The sequence below is a fragment of the Lacerta agilis genome, chromosome 11, assembly GCF_009819535.1.
Source record: "Lacerta agilis isolate rLacAgi1 chromosome 11, rLacAgi1.pri, whole genome shotgun sequence".
NCBI classification, from domain to species: Eukaryota; Metazoa; Chordata; class Lepidosauria; order Squamata; family Lacertidae; genus Lacerta; species Lacerta agilis.
The window spans coordinates 2,898,474-2,917,405 of record NC_046322.1 but is presented as its reverse complement, the minus strand read 5'-3'; the positions used below and the strand labels follow the sequence as shown (position 1 = coordinate 2,917,405).

At 44.7% G+C, this 18,932-nt stretch overlaps 1 protein-coding gene across 2 annotated transcripts in view; it reads right to left on the bottom strand.

The window, feature by feature from the left end:
• The window catches only part of FAM219A (family with sequence similarity 219 member A), a 57,263-nt gene that overhangs the window by 18,772 nt on the left and 19,559 nt on the right, over positions 1 to 18,932 (bottom strand). For both annotated transcript variants that reach the window (XM_033164161.1, XM_033164160.1), the window contains exon 2: positions 835 to 934. In XM_033164161.1, coding sequence (XP_033020052.1) covers positions 835 to 934 — 100 coding nt within the window. The remainder of the gene's footprint in view (positions 1 to 834; positions 935 to 18,932) is intronic.

Below are 18,932 nucleotides of genomic sequence, written 5' to 3'. Positions count from 1 at the left end.
TACAACAAGGTTCTTATGCGGGAGGAGAAAGAGTATTGTATGTGTTCACCATTAAATCATACTGGCTTCATACAAAGATGAATTGTCATGGATTCCTCTAGCCCAAATCCTGAGAATTGCAGCTTAGTGTGGGTACCAAGAGTTCTGTTCTTTACCTTCCCCCCTCCAACTCTCATAGGCACTTCCAAGGTTTCTTTAAAGTAAAGAGATGATGGTGAAACATGTGTATGTTGCCAGTGTACATTTGCCCCGAGAGGCAGAGAGAGAAGGAGAAAACAAAATGGAGACAAGTTCTAGGAAATTAAGTACAGTGGTACCTTGGTTCTCAAACACATTGGTACTAAAACAACTTGGAAACCAAACACTACAAACCTGGAAGTAAGTGTTCCGGTTTGTGAACTTTTTTTTGGAAGCCAAACGTGCTCAGTTTTGAGTCTTATGCTTCCAATTTGAGTGCCACAGTTCTGTTTTGAGCATTACGCTGTTTTTGCTATTTATTTTGCGTTTTTGTTTCTGCGGCTCTTTTTTTGTTTTTGCGACTGATTGATTGTGTGACCGCAGTACATTGTTTATTGCTTTCATTTTATGGATCAGTGGTCTCGTTAGATAGTAAAATTCATGTTAAATTGCTGCTTTAGGGATTGTTTTTAAAAGCCTGGAATGGATTAATCTGTTTTGCATTACTTTCTATGGGAAAGTGCACCTTGGTTTTGGAACGGACTTCTGGAATGGATTAAGTTTGAGAACCAAGGTACCACTGTATGTGCAACTGCCATAGCCAAGTACCCAAATCACAGAGCTCCTTCAGTATATGTCCAGATGCATAAAACCTACCTAGTTTCACTTGCAGGGGGGATGGTTTGTAATTCATAGCTACAGTTTCTCCCTCTCTCGTGTCACAGTCTCTGTCAGATATAGAGGCTGCTGTTGGATCCTGTTGGAAGAAAAGGAAAACCATCAGCTATGTTTGAACAAGGGAAGATATCATATCATTAATGCTTTCTACCCTCTAAATTAGAGCTGGGACAACATATTGGTTTTTGCGTTTGGCGAGGCAGGAAAAGCATACTTGATTTATATTCAAGAGGTTAGAGTCCAGATACTTTAAGTTCACTTTGAATTAAGGTTGCTATCTTTTAAAAATGTTGGCCTGCAGACTTCTATGATGGATCATCCAGGAGACTGCAAACAGAATATTGGGAGTGGGGGCAGTTACATCTCAAGGTCACTAGATCAAATACACTCCACGCTGGTCATGTCCGAAACCCATTAAGCTGTGAAAGGTGGTAAACATCCTGTACAAAGTATTTTGGTTGATTCACTTTGATTCCTAGAAGATGTCAACACTTAACACAGAGTTGGCCCCAACGGACTGACATTACTATTATGTCAAGGAGATGATGATTTAGTAACTAATTACTATTATTCTTTTACCTGCTCTTTATCTATACCTATGAAAACTACAATATACCAAAAACAACAAAGCATATTCACCAAACCTATGGAGACAGATAAAAGAATCAACGCATACTAATTCCATCTTAAAACCTTAAAATGCTTGTGCATTTTGTGCATAGCTTTTGACTGGGCACAATCCACCAATAAGCTCTTCTATGTAGAACCCACAGAAACGAGGGGCACTGGATCTTGTGAGGTTCCTGACTATAATCACCAAAGACAGAATTTTCACTTCCTAACCCTTTGTTTGAGGCTTGTTTGGGTGCTTTTCTTATTGCTCTAAAGTTCTCTTCAAGAAAAAAAAGACTGAAGACTCTTTCCTCCATGCAATCTGCACAATATCCATGAGACACTGCATTCTAGGATATATTATTCCGTGGAATCCCCTAACACGTGCTACCAAGACACAGAATTCCACTGCTGATTTAAAACGTTCTAAAATCCATTCAGTGCTAACTTCAAAGCTATGAATGATCTTAATTCTTTTAAAAACATCTGAAAGAGTAAGCTGCTGCCCTGAAGCTCATGTCACAATAGGCCTGTCAGTTCCTAAGGAGCTGGAACACTTTTTATCTTTTCTTGCTACCAACAAACCATGGCTACTCTTCAGGAATTAAGCTGAGGTCCAAAATCAGAGCAGACTGACAAAACCTATTCATTTTTCCCCAGCAGAAACTAAACAGACAACCTTGTGTGTAGATGCATGATTTGTGGATTACAAATTCAAGGAATATTGCCAATGGAAGCAACACCTTTGACCTCAACGTGGAGGAAAATTAGAATATGTCTTTTTTGGAAGGGTGACAACATTCAACCCCCACCCCCACCCCATTTTACTCCATATATACCAAGCTCCCTTTCATGCAAAAAGGTACCTGACTTGGCAGACTCTGATTGCAAGAGGATTGTGAAAGAGGTAGAGTGCATAAGCAACAGATTCCCTGCCAACAGTATGCATGAGAAACGGAGTGAAATGTTTTTTCCAGAATGCCACAACCATAACATCAACCAACCCTTTTTTCCAGCATCAAGCCCCTTAGCTGTGCACAGAATATGCTTGAAGAAAAGTGTGATTATGACAGTACAGCATTTTAAGCTACTCTGAAAACAACAGGACTACTCCAGCATGCCTAACATTATTATTGGTACTTTAGCTTGGACTGTGTTCTGCAATTGTTGCTCTTCATCACATGCATTGTTCCCTTTTGAACGATTAAAGCAACACAGCCTCTTAATAGCTGGTAACGTGCCGGTTCTGCCTTTAAAAGGGGGGGGGCAGCCTTCACCAGCCTGGTTCCTCCGTGTTTTGGACTGCAGCTCACATCAGCCACAGCCTCCACAGGCTGCACTAAGGCTACATGTTTAACAAAAACTATATTTTCATTCCCTTTTGACTTTTTGTGAGTAATCACAAATGCTTCTTCCCCCCATCTGCATGAAATATTTTTATTTCTGCATCTCTTCTGCCAGACTTGGCCAGACATTACTTCCCCGCACCCCACCACCCAGCCCCTGTAGCCCACCTCTGCTGCCAAAACCAGGCACCAACTAATGCAGGGGTCTGCAACCTTTAAGACAAAAAGAGCCACTTGGACCCGTTTCCGAAGAAAAAACAAGAAACTGGGAGCCGCAAAAACATTGCGACATTTAAAACAAATATAACATTGCATTTTATTTTAAAAAATCCGATTTAAATTTTAAAAATCCGATTTAAATAAAAAAAATCTGATTTAAATAAAAAAAATTCATTTTTTTAAATCATTCATTTTTATCCACCCTGGGGACCACTACCAGGTCACAGCCTGATCCAAGGTGGGTTGCAACAGCATACAAATATTTGATTTGTTGTTGTTTTTTAAAAAAAATGAGTCCTCAACTGCACACTTGTGTTAAATGTTTGTCCCATGTCTAATTGAAGACTGCTGGCTTTTACAATAATGTTAGTGTCTTTTACCCTTAATATTCCAGACCAGAGGCTATGCTCACCTCTTCCAACCTCCTCTCTTGCTAAATAAAGCACAGAATTGCACCAGAGAAGCCTGTGATGTTTGTGCTGACTTGCATACAGGTGGCTGTAGTAGTTCGTAGTGTTCAAACCTTTTTAGGGGAGTTCCCTGCCCCCTTAATGACAATGGCGATAGATTTTGCACATGAACACAGATCCAAGTTAGGACTCCTCTCTTCCACGCCAACAGGTGCTTTGTCAAGGCTCCCCTAACACACACTCAGGACAAAGGAAAAACTGCAACCTTTTGGGGCGTCATTTTCCTACCCATGTCTCTGTGAGAACCAGCCCTTTATTCTGCCTCCCGTAGTACATCCTCCCACTTCAAGAATTCATTTCCTTTGGACTTTCGGCCCATCTCCACCCCTATTACTCCTTGTCCTCGCGAAGGAAGCATTTTCACAAGTTTTCTTTTTGGTGGGCTGTCTGTGCTTCCAAACTCCTGGAAGTCACGACAGGGGCTTCTCCCCCACCTAGTAAATTCTGTCTCTGCATAAGTTACGCAGGTTTGGTTTTCTTTACCAGCACACCCCACACCCCACCCCGGTCGAAGCAGAGCAATAAGTCATTTACCTCAGCAGGGGACAAGCTCAGCTCCAATAATGAAACCCTTCCAAGGAGTGGGGGGGGGGGTCGAAACTCGTGACAAGCAGGTAGGTGGTTGGAGAGCAGCATCGGAGGGGGAGGGGAGAAGGAAATGAGAGGGGGAGGGGGGAAGGAAGCGAGAGAAAGCTTTCCCAGTTTTTATGCAAGCCGGAGCCTGAAAAGTTGCCAGAGCGCGTGCGGCAAGGAGACTAAAGAAGTGCTATTGTGGGTCGAGTGACCTAGAACTGGGAGAAAAGAAAGCGCGGGAGGACAAGCCCCTCTTTCAGCCGCCGAGGTGGAATCCCCCGGATCTCCTCCAGCCACAGGCTGCCCAACCAAACGGGGGCAAAGCCAAGGCACCGCTCTTTGCGCCGCGCGTTTGGAGAGGCCACTTTGGAGAGGCCACAGCTGGAGGGCGTGGCGCAGGCGGCCAACTTGCACTCCCGCGCTCCGCCCGGCAGCCTAAGCAACACACCTGAGGAAGCAGCGGCAGAGGACTCCCCCTCCCCAGTCCCAGTCCCCCACCACAAGGGACTCGTTGGGGGTTGCAAAGCCCCCCGCCCGCGGCAGGCAGAGAGCTTGACGGCAGTTTCTGCCCAGCCAGCCCAGCTTTGCGCCCTGGAAGGCGGGGGCGACGCGACTAACCTTGCCTGGTGAGGTCCGGCGGTGGCTCCGCTCGGCGCTGCTGCGGAAGAACGCACAACTGCCTTTTTCTCCATGCAGCCTTTTTTTCTCGACGCAGCAGCCAGCAGCAGCTCCACGCCAGCAGCAGCAGCCACACCTCCGGAGGGAAACTGCTGCTGTCTGCTGCTGCGCCTGCGCTGGCAGAAACAAGGCACGACGCATGAGCAGAGCAGCACAGCAGCAGCGCCCTCAGCCTCTGGAGGGCGGGCCGCCGCTGCCACTGGCCAGCTGGAAAAGTGGACAGGCGTATCCGCCCTGGAGCCCCGGAGCCGCGGCAAAGGTGTAAAAGAGCCGCATGCGGCTCCGGAGCCACAGGTTGCAGACCCCCGAACTAATGCAACAGCTTTTAACTCCTTTGTTTTCAGGAGTCTGCGGGTGCTCTTCTGCTCCGATGATACTTCACTTAACCTGTGGGGTATGAACTACACAGGGGCAAATCAAGTGGAGACTTCATGTTTTTGTTACTTCCACCGCGCTTAGCAAGAATGGACTGAAAACTCCAAGTGCGGCCCTATTAATTTTCCAAGCCACACGCCCAGCTTTATTTATTTTCTGCCGACTGCCACTTCTCCAAGCTCCAGTAACTGCTCAGAAGTGGCTCTGAAATAATTCCAGTCACTATGCTCCCTGTTAAACTGCGTCCAAGAGATGTCTATGGCTCTGAGTTTCCTGTTCTAGCAAATTTTGGGCTTGGCCCCAGTAAACAAAAATATTTCAAGAGTCCTCCCCACCATTCCAATGCAAGTTACCAAAAGCAGCTAGGAAAAGACAAAGCGGAGGAGGACAGGTATGTTTAGCCTCAGAACGTATCATTGCAAGTGGCCACAAAGCAGCTCTTTGGGGGCAGGAGGAACCTTTTCATCAACACACATTCAATGCTGGGAACAGAAGCAAGCAGCAGTGACGGCATCTTCTGTCTGCTCCTTTCTGCAGGGAAAATATGGAACAACAACTGCCAGTGACTCAATCGGCATGCACTCTGGCGGGTAGAAGATGCAGCATTTCAGCAAGATGCCTGCCAGCCTCTCCAGTACATCTCAGCCTTGACATACCGCGGAAGGAATCACTTGGGACGCACTGCATGTGCTGTTGCACTGTCTAATGCATGCACATCTTTGCTCGTGTCTGCAAGTGTGTCATCCTGGGGGCTGAGAGAGAGAAGCATCCATTCTTCCATAAGGGGACAAATCTACTTTGTGCAATCCAAGCTCTTGACTCAGCCAGGATCACAGTACAATGTTAGGGAATTTGAATGTTGCAAGCACCATGGCCCGTCTGAAATGGTCGCACAAGGCTTGCTGAAAAGAACATAATAAGAGCCTGCTGGATCAGGCCAATGGCCCATTAGTCCAGCATCCTGTTCTCACAGTGGCACCAGATGCATGTGGGAAACCCGAAAGCAGGATTCAAGCACAAGAGCACTCTTTCTGCCTGTGGTTTCTACAAACTGGTATTCTCAGGGTTTTCCCAAGTGTTGCTCACGAGTAACGACAGAGCCTTCAATAGCTAAAACTATTTATTATGCATAACTATTTACAGTGTGGAGCTAGTTCAAAACATGACCGCTCAGTCACTTGCAGAATCTGGAAGTGCCCTTCTCCTGTTCGCCACCCAACACCAAAGTCTCGGCACCCTAAAACGACGTGACCCCCCCCCCCCGATGCTGTGCTGGCACCGGAAGCGGCATTTCTTCCTCAGATCCTCTCTGGCTGGCGGTGCTGGGTCTTTGCCCAGAGTCTCCAAGCCTTCGCAGCTCCACCTCCCTTGGAGAGAGCTCAGGCAAAAGGCTAGAAGAGGAGGAGGAAGCGGCTGGGGTTCCCTGTAACGTAGAGAGCCCCCCTCTCACAAAGAGCTGCTCTCCCAGTCCTCCTCTCGAGCAGGACCTCCAACCAGCCCCTCCTCTCGAGTAGTCCTCCTGTCCCTCTCTTCCTCGAGAGGAGAACCTCTTTCCTCTTGCTCCTGCCAAGGAAAACCCTTGCCCCGGCTGAGCTCCCGAGTAGTGCCTCCTCTCTCCCTCTCCTCGCGAGGAGCCGGGCAATCCCTGACATCCATTGAGACACATTGCTGACTCCGACTGTGGAGGCAGAGCACAGCCATCCTGACTAGTAGATATTGATAGCCCTCTTCTACATAAATTTGCCTAATCCTATTTTAAAGCCATTCAGGTTGGTGGCCATCACTGCCTCCTGTAGCAGGGAGTTCCATAGTTTAACTATGCGCTGTGTGGATAAGGACTTTCTTTTATCTGTCCTGAATCTTCCAACATTCGGTTTCCTTCGCTGTCCACAAGTTCTAGTGCTACGAGGGAAGAAAGCTGTTCTCTATCCACATTCTTCATGTGCTGCATAATTTTATAAACTTCTGTCATGTCACCTCTTATCTTTTCTCCAAACTAAAATGTTCCAAATGCTGCAATCTTTCTTCATAGATGAGTTGCTCCATCCCCTTGATCATTTTTGATGCAGTTTCCTGAATCTTTCTAATTATACAAATATCCTTTTTGAGGTTAAGTGACCAAAACTATACACCAGTATTCCAAGTGTGATCACAATTATTATACAGCATTGTCAGTTTTATTTTCCATTCCTTTCATAATATGGAAGTAAACTGTTCTCTGTAATTCTATAACAGCTTGGTACGGTACATCCTCCAAGAGAGACAAGAAAAGGCTCCAACGAGCTGTAAGAATTGCAGAAAGGGTAATTGGTGTTAGCTTGCCTTCAATAGAGACAATTTATGCTACCCGAGTTAGGAAGAGAGCAGAGAGAATTGTAGCAGATCCTTTACATCCCGGTCATCATCTGCTTGATTTACTTCCATCTGGACGTCGCTACAGGACTTCATATACAAAATCGGCCAGGCACAAGAATAGTTTGTGCCATTAAATTGTTAAATTCATAGTTGTATAGCTTAAGGGGAGGTAAAATATGGGTGGGGTTTCTTTGCTTCTTTGTATTGTGAGAGGAACAGTGTCTGTATATTTACATTGCAATGTAGCCGAAACAAATTCCAAGTATGTTGGAAAATGTACTTGGCCAATAATAAATTATTCCTATTCCTATTCCTATAAGCCTTGGAATGGAATTCTCCTTATTCCTTCCATACACTAGGTCGATATCTTCATGGAGCTATCCACTATGACCCCAATGTTCTGCTTGTGAAATTATTTCACTGGATTCAACCCTAAATATTTATGGAGTACAAGCAACCCAAAATGTGCTCCAATTTTGGGGTGAGCTCCAATCCTAATGCTCCATTCTAGGGAATGAGCCCCATTGTGCACAATGGAATACTTCTGCGAAAACCCTTTCTGTTGTTTTTTGCCTGCATGAGTTCCCTCAAAAATAATACGGGGGTGCTTGTGCCCTTTCCCTGGCATGAATCAGGTCATTAACACTGCAGATTGAGGAAACACCCAAACCCTTTCCTTTGTTGCCTGTAGCTTTCCGAAAGCAGACCAAGAAGGATAGTGGGTAGCAAGCAACAAACTACTGAAAACAAGCCACTGAAGGCCTTTGCCATAAAACCTTTTGTTATTTTTCTTTTTTAAAAAGAAATAATTTAAACAGCACACAGTTTCTTTCCTCTTTAGCTTTACAGGCAAGACCTTCATGAACTACACTAACAGGTCTGAACAGCATATTCTGGCAAGGAAGAACAATTATTAGAACAAATTGTCACTACAACACCTGGTACCTATGAAGCACACAGATAAAGATCAGAAAAGACAAAGGTTCAGTTCAGCGGATTCTTCAAACTGTGGTTTGAAGGATCCAGAACAAGCAGAGGCAAGTCTCTGGCTCATGCACACTCCTCTCCCCTTCTTCCAGGGATCCAAGGGGAGAAGACTAGAAATTTGCACTTCTACCTGACTTCCAGTTCTAGTCACATTATCTCAAAAGGATACTGGAGTGTTGGGAAAGGGGCATAAAAGGGCAAACAAAAAGATAAAACATTTGTGAGTTTCCACTTTAGGAAAAAAGTGAATAAGGGAGACATGACAGAGAATGCATGGTGCAGAAAACATAGACAGCCACAAGTTATCTTCACTTACTCATGATACTAGGATCTGGGGTCCCAAGATGCTTAAAAGCAGGGATGAGTACTCCCCCCCCCCCGTGACACATTCTCCCTTGGGCAACCCACCAGGAGTCACGTGACAATGGTTGGTTGGGCTAAAAAGTTGTGTCGCGGGCCCTTCCACCCTGTACAGCCACCCCCGGACGTTTCACGGTCTATGAGTGCTGCACCAACGACAAACGGTCCCCAGCTGCAACCCACCAGACTGCTAGCTGGAACCTGCTTGCTTCATTTACCACAGACGAGGATAATGTGAACAAAGAAGTTGTTTCTTGAGTACAAAAGCTTGTGGTTGCTGATAAATAAAAGGATGTTCAATAAGCTTATAACGGTGGTCCTATACCGGCCTATTATCTCTAAATGATACCGGCCTATTACCTCTAACAGTTAACTAAATACCAATAACAACACGTTTCACAATCTGCTTATCCTCTCTGCTATCTTCCACCAATGCTACACCTAAGACTCTTAAACTTCCAGCTCTCACTCCTGACTCACACTCCTCAACTAACTCAACTCTCCTTCTAACTCCCCACACTTCTAACTTCCTTACTGACCACTGGGAGGGGTGTTTTATACCCAGGCTGAGCCCGCCCCTAAGGGTTCTAACTGTCACAAAATTTAACCCCTACCTGGTGTTGGGCTAGTTCTCCACACCATCCCACACACTCTTGTGTGCACACACAACAAACAGTATGTACCAGTCTCAGTTGGTCTCTAAGGTGCTACTGGTAAGAATTTTCTATTTTGTTTCGACTATGGCAGACCAACACGGCTACCCACCTGTAACTGGAAGTATGTACCAGGGTTTAGCTCCTTGAAGTAAACTCACGATACTCCTCTGAAATTTATAGAGCACTACAATTCAGCTTCGAGATGCTATGGGGAGTTGGGAAAATGACTAAACAGAAGCACGTAAAGGTCCAAACGCTAGTTCCAGTGATTTGCGAGGAAGATCCAAAGAAAGAATGCAGAAGTTCTGTAACACAGCCAGTTCAGTCATTCAGAATTCACAACGCATCCCATGGTTCCTACAGCAGAAGTGCGACTGGAACACAGAAACCGCTGTGCTCAAAGAAAGCAAGTTTCAGGATAGCAGGATTTAACCAGGTCCTGTACTATGGTTTACAGTACTAAAGGCACATTCTTTTCCCAAAACTTATGTTTCACGTAAGAGTATGGAGTGCAAACTCATTTTGTTTGCAGGTCATTCTAGCGCAGCATCATTAAGAATGTCTTGTGACTTTATTCTTCTGTAAACCGCCCTGAGGGTCCCAGTGGGGCTACTGAGGCAGGCTTAATGCCAGTTTTAGTTGTCTGAGTATGTTTACTGTTTCATTAGGACCACTGTGAATTTTTGTTCGTTTGTGGTTGTAGATTTTCATTATGTATTTTATTCTGAAACCTTGTAAGCTGACCAGGGAGCATGTTTGAAAGACAGGGTAAAAATGCAGAAACCAAAACCAACAAAATTTAAGCAGTTCTGCTCCAATAAGCTGGAACACCATCATCGGTTATAATTTTGTGCTGAGCACCCACGATTATGCATAAAAGAGTGCATCCGATAAATCCAGAGGATCAGGGAGAGAAGTATTTGTGAAAGATAAGTCCCCTCCGGTTGCCAAGTAGGAAAACCATTATGCCCAATGGGGCAAATCTTAAAATCCTCTACCTTCTTTTCAGTGCTCATAAATTTCTATTAGACCAAAAACTTGGTTGCTGATCAAACAAGCCTGCATTACTGGAACAGGTAGGGCAACAAATTCCCTTTCAGTGAATAATTGGGTTGTGTTTCTTAAACCCTGTGCTTTCCTAATTCTCCATTCCCCAGACTCAGCCAGACATTTTCCTTACCCTTGTAAACGGTCTGTGTATTGCTGTAACTTATTCAGAGATATAGGTTTTGAATAACATGGAAATACAAGGCATTACATGCTGCACAACCAGGGCTTTTTTCCAGCCGGAACTCAGTTCTGGCACTTCTTTTTCAAGAAAAATGAGCACTATGTCATTTACTGTTGGGTGTTGGAAGTGTGGAGATATGAATAATAAAATTATTATTTAAATTATTATTAAGGTCATCTAGTTTCATTATCAACCCTGGCAGGATACCTTATGATCGTTCAACAGAGAAAGCACTCCACAAGTTTGTTAGAAAATGTTTCAACATAAAGCCAGGCCAGTGTGAGAACAGATCCAACTTTGGGAGCTGAGGAGCAGAGCAGCAGAACTTTAAGAGAAGGCTAAGGCCACCTGCTGTGCCCAAGGAGAGCGGAGCCTGCATGAAAACTTCAATAGAAGCTAATCAAAGCCAAGAGAGCCCCCTAAGAAGCACAGCAGTGTCTCGCTTTCAGAAGAGGAAAAATGGGAGACGCGTCAGATAGCAAATGCTGAGTGGTTAAAAGGTTAGGTGAAGGAAGGGACAGCTTTTTCCTGAAAGCCTCTATTTTATTGCTGTTCAGCAGCATGTGAGTCCAATGCAAAGAGGCTGGCTGTAGACACACAGGATGCAAACTTACCTGGTAAGGGTACAAGTACCCACACACCAGAAGGAAACCCACATTTCAACAAAAATATTTTTGACACACTCGAAGTGTATGCTTTTGGTCCCCAATGTGAACAGATGGATAGCTTCTCCTATATTGTCTAGGTCAGCACCCACTCACCTGGGAAATATTATATTATATTTCATTGTCTCCTCCCAGCTTCCAGTTAGCCTTTGGAGGAGGGGGTGGAAGGTAGATCGGGATTTACTGGTGTGTCTCTGGGTGATTTTACAGCAGATCATCAATAATTTCTGACTCTCAAATGTTTAATGATAGGAGTAACAAAATGACACCATCTGCCTTAATTGTACTGTTGAAATGAGGGAAGCTTGGGGTAACTAGGAACGGATTCTTGTGTGGAAGGACTCCGTGCTCTGTTTGCCTTTGGGATTTAAAGCAAATTATTTAATCCAAAATGTATTTCTTTCACACCAAATGATGGCTACCATGGTCCTAGAAAAAACACACAAACTACCAGTATATCCCTCAAGACTCAGGTCTGCCCTCCTCTGCTTTAGAAGAAACTGATAAAATAATGCAATGGGTCAGAGCCAAATTAGCCATGATGCTAAGCATTATTACTGTTGCAGCTTTCGCTTTTTAATTGTTATTAGCAATTAAACAGGGACATTTTAAATTAGGACATTGGTGCAAGTGGAGGGTTTAAAACTCTTTTCTTTCTCCTCTTTTGTTTATTTTAAACAAAAAACAAAACATGATCCTGACCTGTACCTGCTATCAGCGCCAGGAGAAAAGCTTCCATGGAGGCAACTTGTTGGGATTGCAGTAGGGGAGAAAAAAGCTACCGTATTTTTCGGTCCATAAGGTGCTCCGGACCACAAGACGCACTTGTTTTTTAAAGGGGAAAAACCAGAGAAAAAATATTTTCCTGGTTTTCCTCCTCTAAAAAACACGGAGGGGAGTGCTGGAAGGGAAGCCCCTTCTCCCTTCACAGTGGCTCATCCCCGCTTCCTTAAAGGGACATGGGGAGGAGGGGAGAAGATTTCTCCCCTCCTCCCCATGTCCCTTTAAAGCAACAGGGGATAAGCCTGCTTTTGGCGTCGGGGCACAGGGTGGTGGAGAAAGCAGCAGCATCCCCGCTGTTTCCTCCACCATCCCATGCCTTGCACCGATCCCAAAAGCCTGCTTTTGGGATTGGCGGGCAGCGCGTGGGGTGGTGGAGGAAATCCTCTACCAACCTCTCTGCCGCCCACCGATCCCAAAAGCAGGCATCGCAGCTGCCTCCTCCCGCCGAATATGGCGGGGGATGGGGGGAGGCAGCAGAGATGTTGGTGGTTCGTGCAAGCAGCTCCGTTCACGGAGCTGCTGGCACGATCCACCAACATCCCCTTCGCTTCTTGCCGCCTCCCCCCATCCCCCGTCGCGTTCGGCGGGACGTGGGGGGAGGCGGCGGAGGTGTTGGTGGATCGTGCTAGCAGCTCCGTGAACGGAGCTGCTGGCACGATCCACCAACATCCCCTTTGCTTCCCACCGCCTCCCCCCATCCCCCGTCGCGTTCGGCGGGACGTGGGGGGAGGCAGCGGAGGTGTTGGTGGATCATGCTAGCAGCTCCGTTCACGGAGCTGCTGGCACGATCCACCAACATCCCCTTCGCTTCCCACCGCCTCCCCCCATCCCCCGTCGCGTTCGGCGGGAGGTCGGGGGAAGCGGCGGAGATGTTGCTGGATCGTGCTAGCAGCTCCGCTCGCCGAAAGAAGCTTCTTTTGGTGAACGGAGGTGCTGGCATGATCCAGCAACATCGCTGCTGCCTCCCCCCACCTTCCGCCGAACGCGACGGGGGATGGGGGGAGGCAGTGGGAGCGAAGCCTTCGCTCCATAAGACGCACAGCGATTTTCCCTTCCATTTTAGGAGGGAAAAAGTGCGTCTTATGGAGCGTAAAATACGGTAATCCTCCTCTTCTGGCGAAAATCAGGCCCCCTGCCTTTACCATTAGCAATTTAAAAAGAAAGGAAGATGCAACATGAAGTGACATATCAGGTCTAGTTTTGGCCTTCAGTGGTTAACAGCATATAATTTACATGCAGACTGTCTGAGGCTCAAGGTCAAGCTAGCTGCAATGTTAACTGCATTACTGTAATGAATTTATCCAGTTTTAAAATTTTAAACATGGCCTCGTGAGATTTGTGTGTGATCAGCACTGGGATCACAGCATTCCTTTAACGGGAGATGCTTGGGACTGAGAGCTAAACGAGACATAATTTTCATTTCAGGACTGCAATTAGCATATCATATGTGTGTGTTTTTATTTAATTTTCTTTTAAAACCCATGGTGGTGGTGGGGAGACCTCCTAGCAGAGCTGAAATCATGGCCGGGGATAACTATTTTCTCCATGCTGCAACGGCAGTGAAAATCACCCTATCCCAATAACACTCAGCTGGAGTGAGGTGGGAGAACCCTCCATTTGTGCCAATGGAACATTTCTTCCCAGGGCATACAGAACATTTTGGGAAGGGGTTATTGGGTTTTTTTTGGGGGGGGGGGAGATGTAAATCTACATTGGTCTCTACTCAGCTTACCTTGTGGGCTACTACTTAAAATAAATAAATGCAGAAATGCTAAATGCAATCATGCAATAAACATGCTATCAAGTTTGGTCCTTAGTCACAAACACCTCCAGTCAAAAGGAACCCTATTTACTTGAGCTGAGCAAATAGCCCTGCCTGAGAACTTGAAGAGTCACTGCCAGAGTAAGCAACATTGGCCAAGATAGACCAAATGCTCAGTATAATGCAGCTCCAGATGTACTTATGCAGCCCAATTCATTACATTTCCAAGTTAAGGCCACCGTTGGCGCTAAGGTTGAACAGCATTAGATCTGACTCAATAGGAAGTACTCTTGCACATATCTCATACCAGGAACTCCTTATGCAGAATTGGCAGACACCTTTTTCCTGTTTAGGCAAACAATTTTAACTTGTTTCGAGTGACAGATTAACATAGCCGTGTGCTTTCAGCCCAGCCTCCATTGCTGCATCTGCTTCTTGCAATAACTGCCTGTTGTGCATGACTGTCTGCAGAATAACTCCTATGTGTGAGCTCCTGTGTGTAGGGCAGGGGTCCGCATCCTTTTTCAACAGGGGGCCGGTCCACCATCCCTCAGACCTTGTGGGGGGCCGGGACTATATTTTGAAAGAAAAAAAATGAACGAATTCCTATGCCCCACAAATAACCCAGAGATGCATTTTAAATAAAAGCGCACATTCCACTCATGTAAGAACACCAGGCAGGCCCCGCCCCACAAATAACCCAGAGATGCATTTTAAATAAAAGGACACATTCTACTCATGTAAGAACACGCTGATTCCCGGACCGTCCGCAGGCCGGATCGAGAAGGCGACTGGGCTGTATCCGGCCCCCGGGCCTTAGGTTGCCTACCCCTGGTGTAGGGCCTCTTTGCAAGCAGGACACCTGCCTGTGACTTCACCACCAATAATGCTATGGGAAATACTCCAAGAAAAAGGGAGGCAAGGCAAGTGAAGAAGGCGTCAGGAGCCTGCTCCAGTAACACTCTTCTCCACTCAAACCCCAGGATCATTTTACCATCAACAGCCCTGTGGAAAGGAATTTGATGGCATTTTATAGGTTGATGTTGTTTATTGTGGCTTTAAAAGTATGTATTTTAGTGTTACTTGTAAGGATTTGTATCCTGAAAGCTGAGATATAAATATTTGTAACAAAAATAAGGGGGGGCATACTGAAAACAATGTACTTTACGTTATTGCTTGCCTCAAGGCTTCACAATCCTTCAATAAATATTCTAGTGCAGGTGATTATATAGGAATGTCACTCTAACCTCTCATAAACAAGTGTTGTTTCTAGCAGTCACAACTGAGCAACTTAACAGTGCAGACTGTTCAATGAACACTCAAACAAACCAAAAAAAAGGCTTCAGTTTAGTCTCCGATTGCTTGGGGGGAAGTTTCTCCATACTACAGAGGAGTGCTGAAACACCTTAGAATTTGTTGGTCTTTAAAGTTCCATTTTATGGGCTACAGTCAGGGATCTTTTCATTGCCGCAAGATGCAGCCGCAAAGTTAGATGTCCTTAAAAGGGGATTATGGACAATAAGGCTATCAAATGGCTACTAGTCATGGTGGCTATGGGCTACCTCCGGGATCAGAGGCAACATGCCAAGATGGGCTTTTCCTTCATGTCTTGCTTGTGGGCTTCTGCCTGGCTACTGTAGGAAAAGACACTGCAGTAGAGAGGCCCTTTGGTGGTATCCTGCAAGGCTCTTTTTATGCTCTATGGGGTGTGCTGCAATTCTGGTGAGTTAAGAAAACCTTCAGCATGTGGTTATCTGCCTTGCTGAACACAGAACCCAGTGAAGTTAGAGTGTTTCCAACACTGTATTTTGTTGGAACTTCTTGGAAGCTTGCCTCATCCCATTTTTAAAGGTTTTACTGGAAGATGAGTTGTCTCACAAGCAACAAATGATTATTATTATTTTAATAACTGTTGATATGTTTTAACTTTTTTGTTTTTGTTTTTTTACTGTTGTACTGAGAATGGGAACAATGCCTGTTGACCTCCAAGAGAGAGGCCAGAGAAGTGGCAAAGCAAGTTTTCAGTTGGATAAATATAGCTGCATTAGGAACACATCTTGGAATCTGCAGAAAGGCTTGTGGGAATCTGACTTGAACATCATTTGACTCAACTGACACTCTCCAGATAACAGCTTCATAAAGAAATTGGAAAATTATTCTAGGATTAAAAACTCAACACAATTCTATGCACGTTTATTTTGAAGTGTGAACTGCCTCAGACTGCAAACCTTTAGGAGAATATTAGTTGTTGATAATAGGCATGCCTTTGTGGGCAAGGGAAGAACAGTATCCTTTTATAGATAGATAAAGAATCATAGCTTAGCCATGTATGACCAGCTACCTATGACGAGTCACAAAATTAACAAACTTCTCATGCCTGCAGAAACCTGGAAAGTTTAACCTGATGGGGAATAGTTCCAGAAATTAAAGGACATGTGAAACGAGAAATCTCCTTCTTAGAGATCCTATGTTTTCATTCCACTAATGGAGGCTCCTATATTTATCCTGAAATAGCTACCAGGGGCAAGAAAATACAAAGAGCCGCAATGCAGCTCCAAGTGGCATTCTATAGAATGTAATTGGATGAACATTTCTTTTAAAATAACCAAAAGCTACTAACTTTCTTTTCTGGGAGTTCAGCAGCAAACACATCAGTAATGTCATGAACCTGCCTGTTCAGGCAGGGCGGACAAAGCTATGTAGAATAGAAAATTACCACTGTAGTTCCCCCCCCCCCATTTAACATCAATGGTGGAAGAGATGGTTGCGACATGTTGCATACACCTGTAAAGGAAACTGTGTTCCATTCCAGAATACATTGTACTTTTTAGATATAGCAGAGGTTGGTGAGGTTTTTTTGGCAGGTATAAAATCTTCCAATAATCCACGTGTGATAGAGCAAGTTGTCCAGGTATTTCAGCCTCACACCTTTTAATACAACCTGAATTAGTTCTCTTTTCCTATTTCCCTTGAGTGCTGTGTTTTTACTAACAGCTCTCAATTGATAGATGACTAAATATGCTTAAAATACTAAGCCAATCAGCTGCTGGGAAAGCCTGTGATACGAGAACATAAGAAGAGCTTGCTGGATCAGGCCAATAGCCCATCTAGTCCAGCATCCTGTCCTCACAATCACCAACCAGCCTTTCTTCTATCTGTCATGAATCTTCCAACATTAAGCCTCATTGGGATGTCCACAAGTTCTAGTGTTATGAGAGGAAGAAAAACTTCTCTATCCACTCTCTCCATCATTTCATAATTTTTTATCATGTCATCTCTTAATCACCTTTTCTCTAAACAAAAATCCCTTCACAACCTTCCAACCTTTCCTCACCGGCGAGTCACTCAATTCCTCTGATCTTGTTTTCATTTTTCTGAACCTTTTCCAATTCTGAAATATTCCTTTTGAGTTATGATCAGAATTACAGTAGTTTCCCCCCCTCAGTGGATCACATAATCACCACTATTTCTCTCCTCTCCACTACATACCCCCTGGGCTTGTCTATAACAATAATAACAATTTACTATGAATTTCTGTTTTAAGTGTAGACCGGAGGGCATTCTGTTAATAGGTGGACTCCTCCCAATCCAGTGGAAGGAATCATCCTATTAACTGAATGCCCTCCAACCCATTCTAGGAAACGTGATTTTGCCTTCAGCTGTTTCTGGCTTCTCTGGCTTTGCAGCCCAGTTATCATCCAACCTGTTACGTTATGCCTGTGAAAACACTGTGGAGCTAAGAAGGAGTTTTAAGCTCTCAGTCGTGCTGTTGCAAGGTTGAAGGATACTCAGGTCTTTTCTACTAATACTGAAAAACAAAATATACAGAAAGTTAGGTGTGCATTTTGCTGCTACAGCTGGAATCACCAGCCCGTTTGACTCTTCCTTTTCCTGTGTGATTCCACCCTTTTAGACTGGGCACATTCTAATACACCATCAGCCTTAAGAGAAAGAACAAATTATATGAGTCTTGGCTCTGTCCCTTACATCTAAGAAAATTTATTCTAAGTGGATTTTGATTCCCAGATTGCAGTCTGAGGTGTCTGCAGATTGATAGTGGCAGTGCCTTTATTCTGATCTATATGGTAAAGCAGGCTGGTCAAGAAAATCAGCTGGTTTTGGCTTCAGATGTCATGTCCTGCGGTAAACCAGGTAGATGAATATGCTCTCTGTCATAACAAAACAGGAAACCAACTACAGGAAGGCAAACTTATGTTAACGAGTTAAATTACCAACACTTCTAGCACATTTAAAATTGAAAAGTGATGTAGCTCGCGCCAACTATTTGGAAGATAGTACCAGTGCATACTGATGGCATATTGACACACGACATGCTTGATAACATGTCTGCAACACACTTGATATGTGGAATGGAGTGAATGGGTATATATGAGTTTCTTTCTAGGCAGCAGGCCAGAAGCTGTGAGAGACAGAAGACGTTGCCAAGGAGATGTGGCCAAGGCCACCTAGCCAAGCTGGCACTGAAGCAACAGACACACAAAATGCTGAATATGCCCAATGTGTGGCAAAATATGGCAGACACATGGCTGTAAGAGCACAGTACAGAAGCAAGTTGGATGAGACTTTTTTTTAAGCAGCAGTGTACTGCCAAGACTCCAGCTTCCCATTTTTTTTTCTATGAGCAGTCTAGACAGCTGAGGTGACGTACGTATACAGCGTTATAATAGGAATTAAGATCAACTGCTGTTATTTGATTTAATAAAGCTTTATTACTGGAATCCTACTGTTACTGTTTGGTGTGTCTTGGGGCTCCTTCTGCACAATCCCTCCCCAGACGAGGTCTGATCAATCAAGAGCTGTAAGAAAGATACTTGGGGACGTTTACTGGTCAAAATATGAAAAGACAACCATACAGACTGGAGTGCTAGGGATGACTGTTCCAACACACATATAGCAAAAACAAAACATAGTTATGGCAGGAATGGGCCACTTAGAAAATAGAATAGAAGGCTGGGATTCACTCTAGAAATGTAAGCGGTTAATC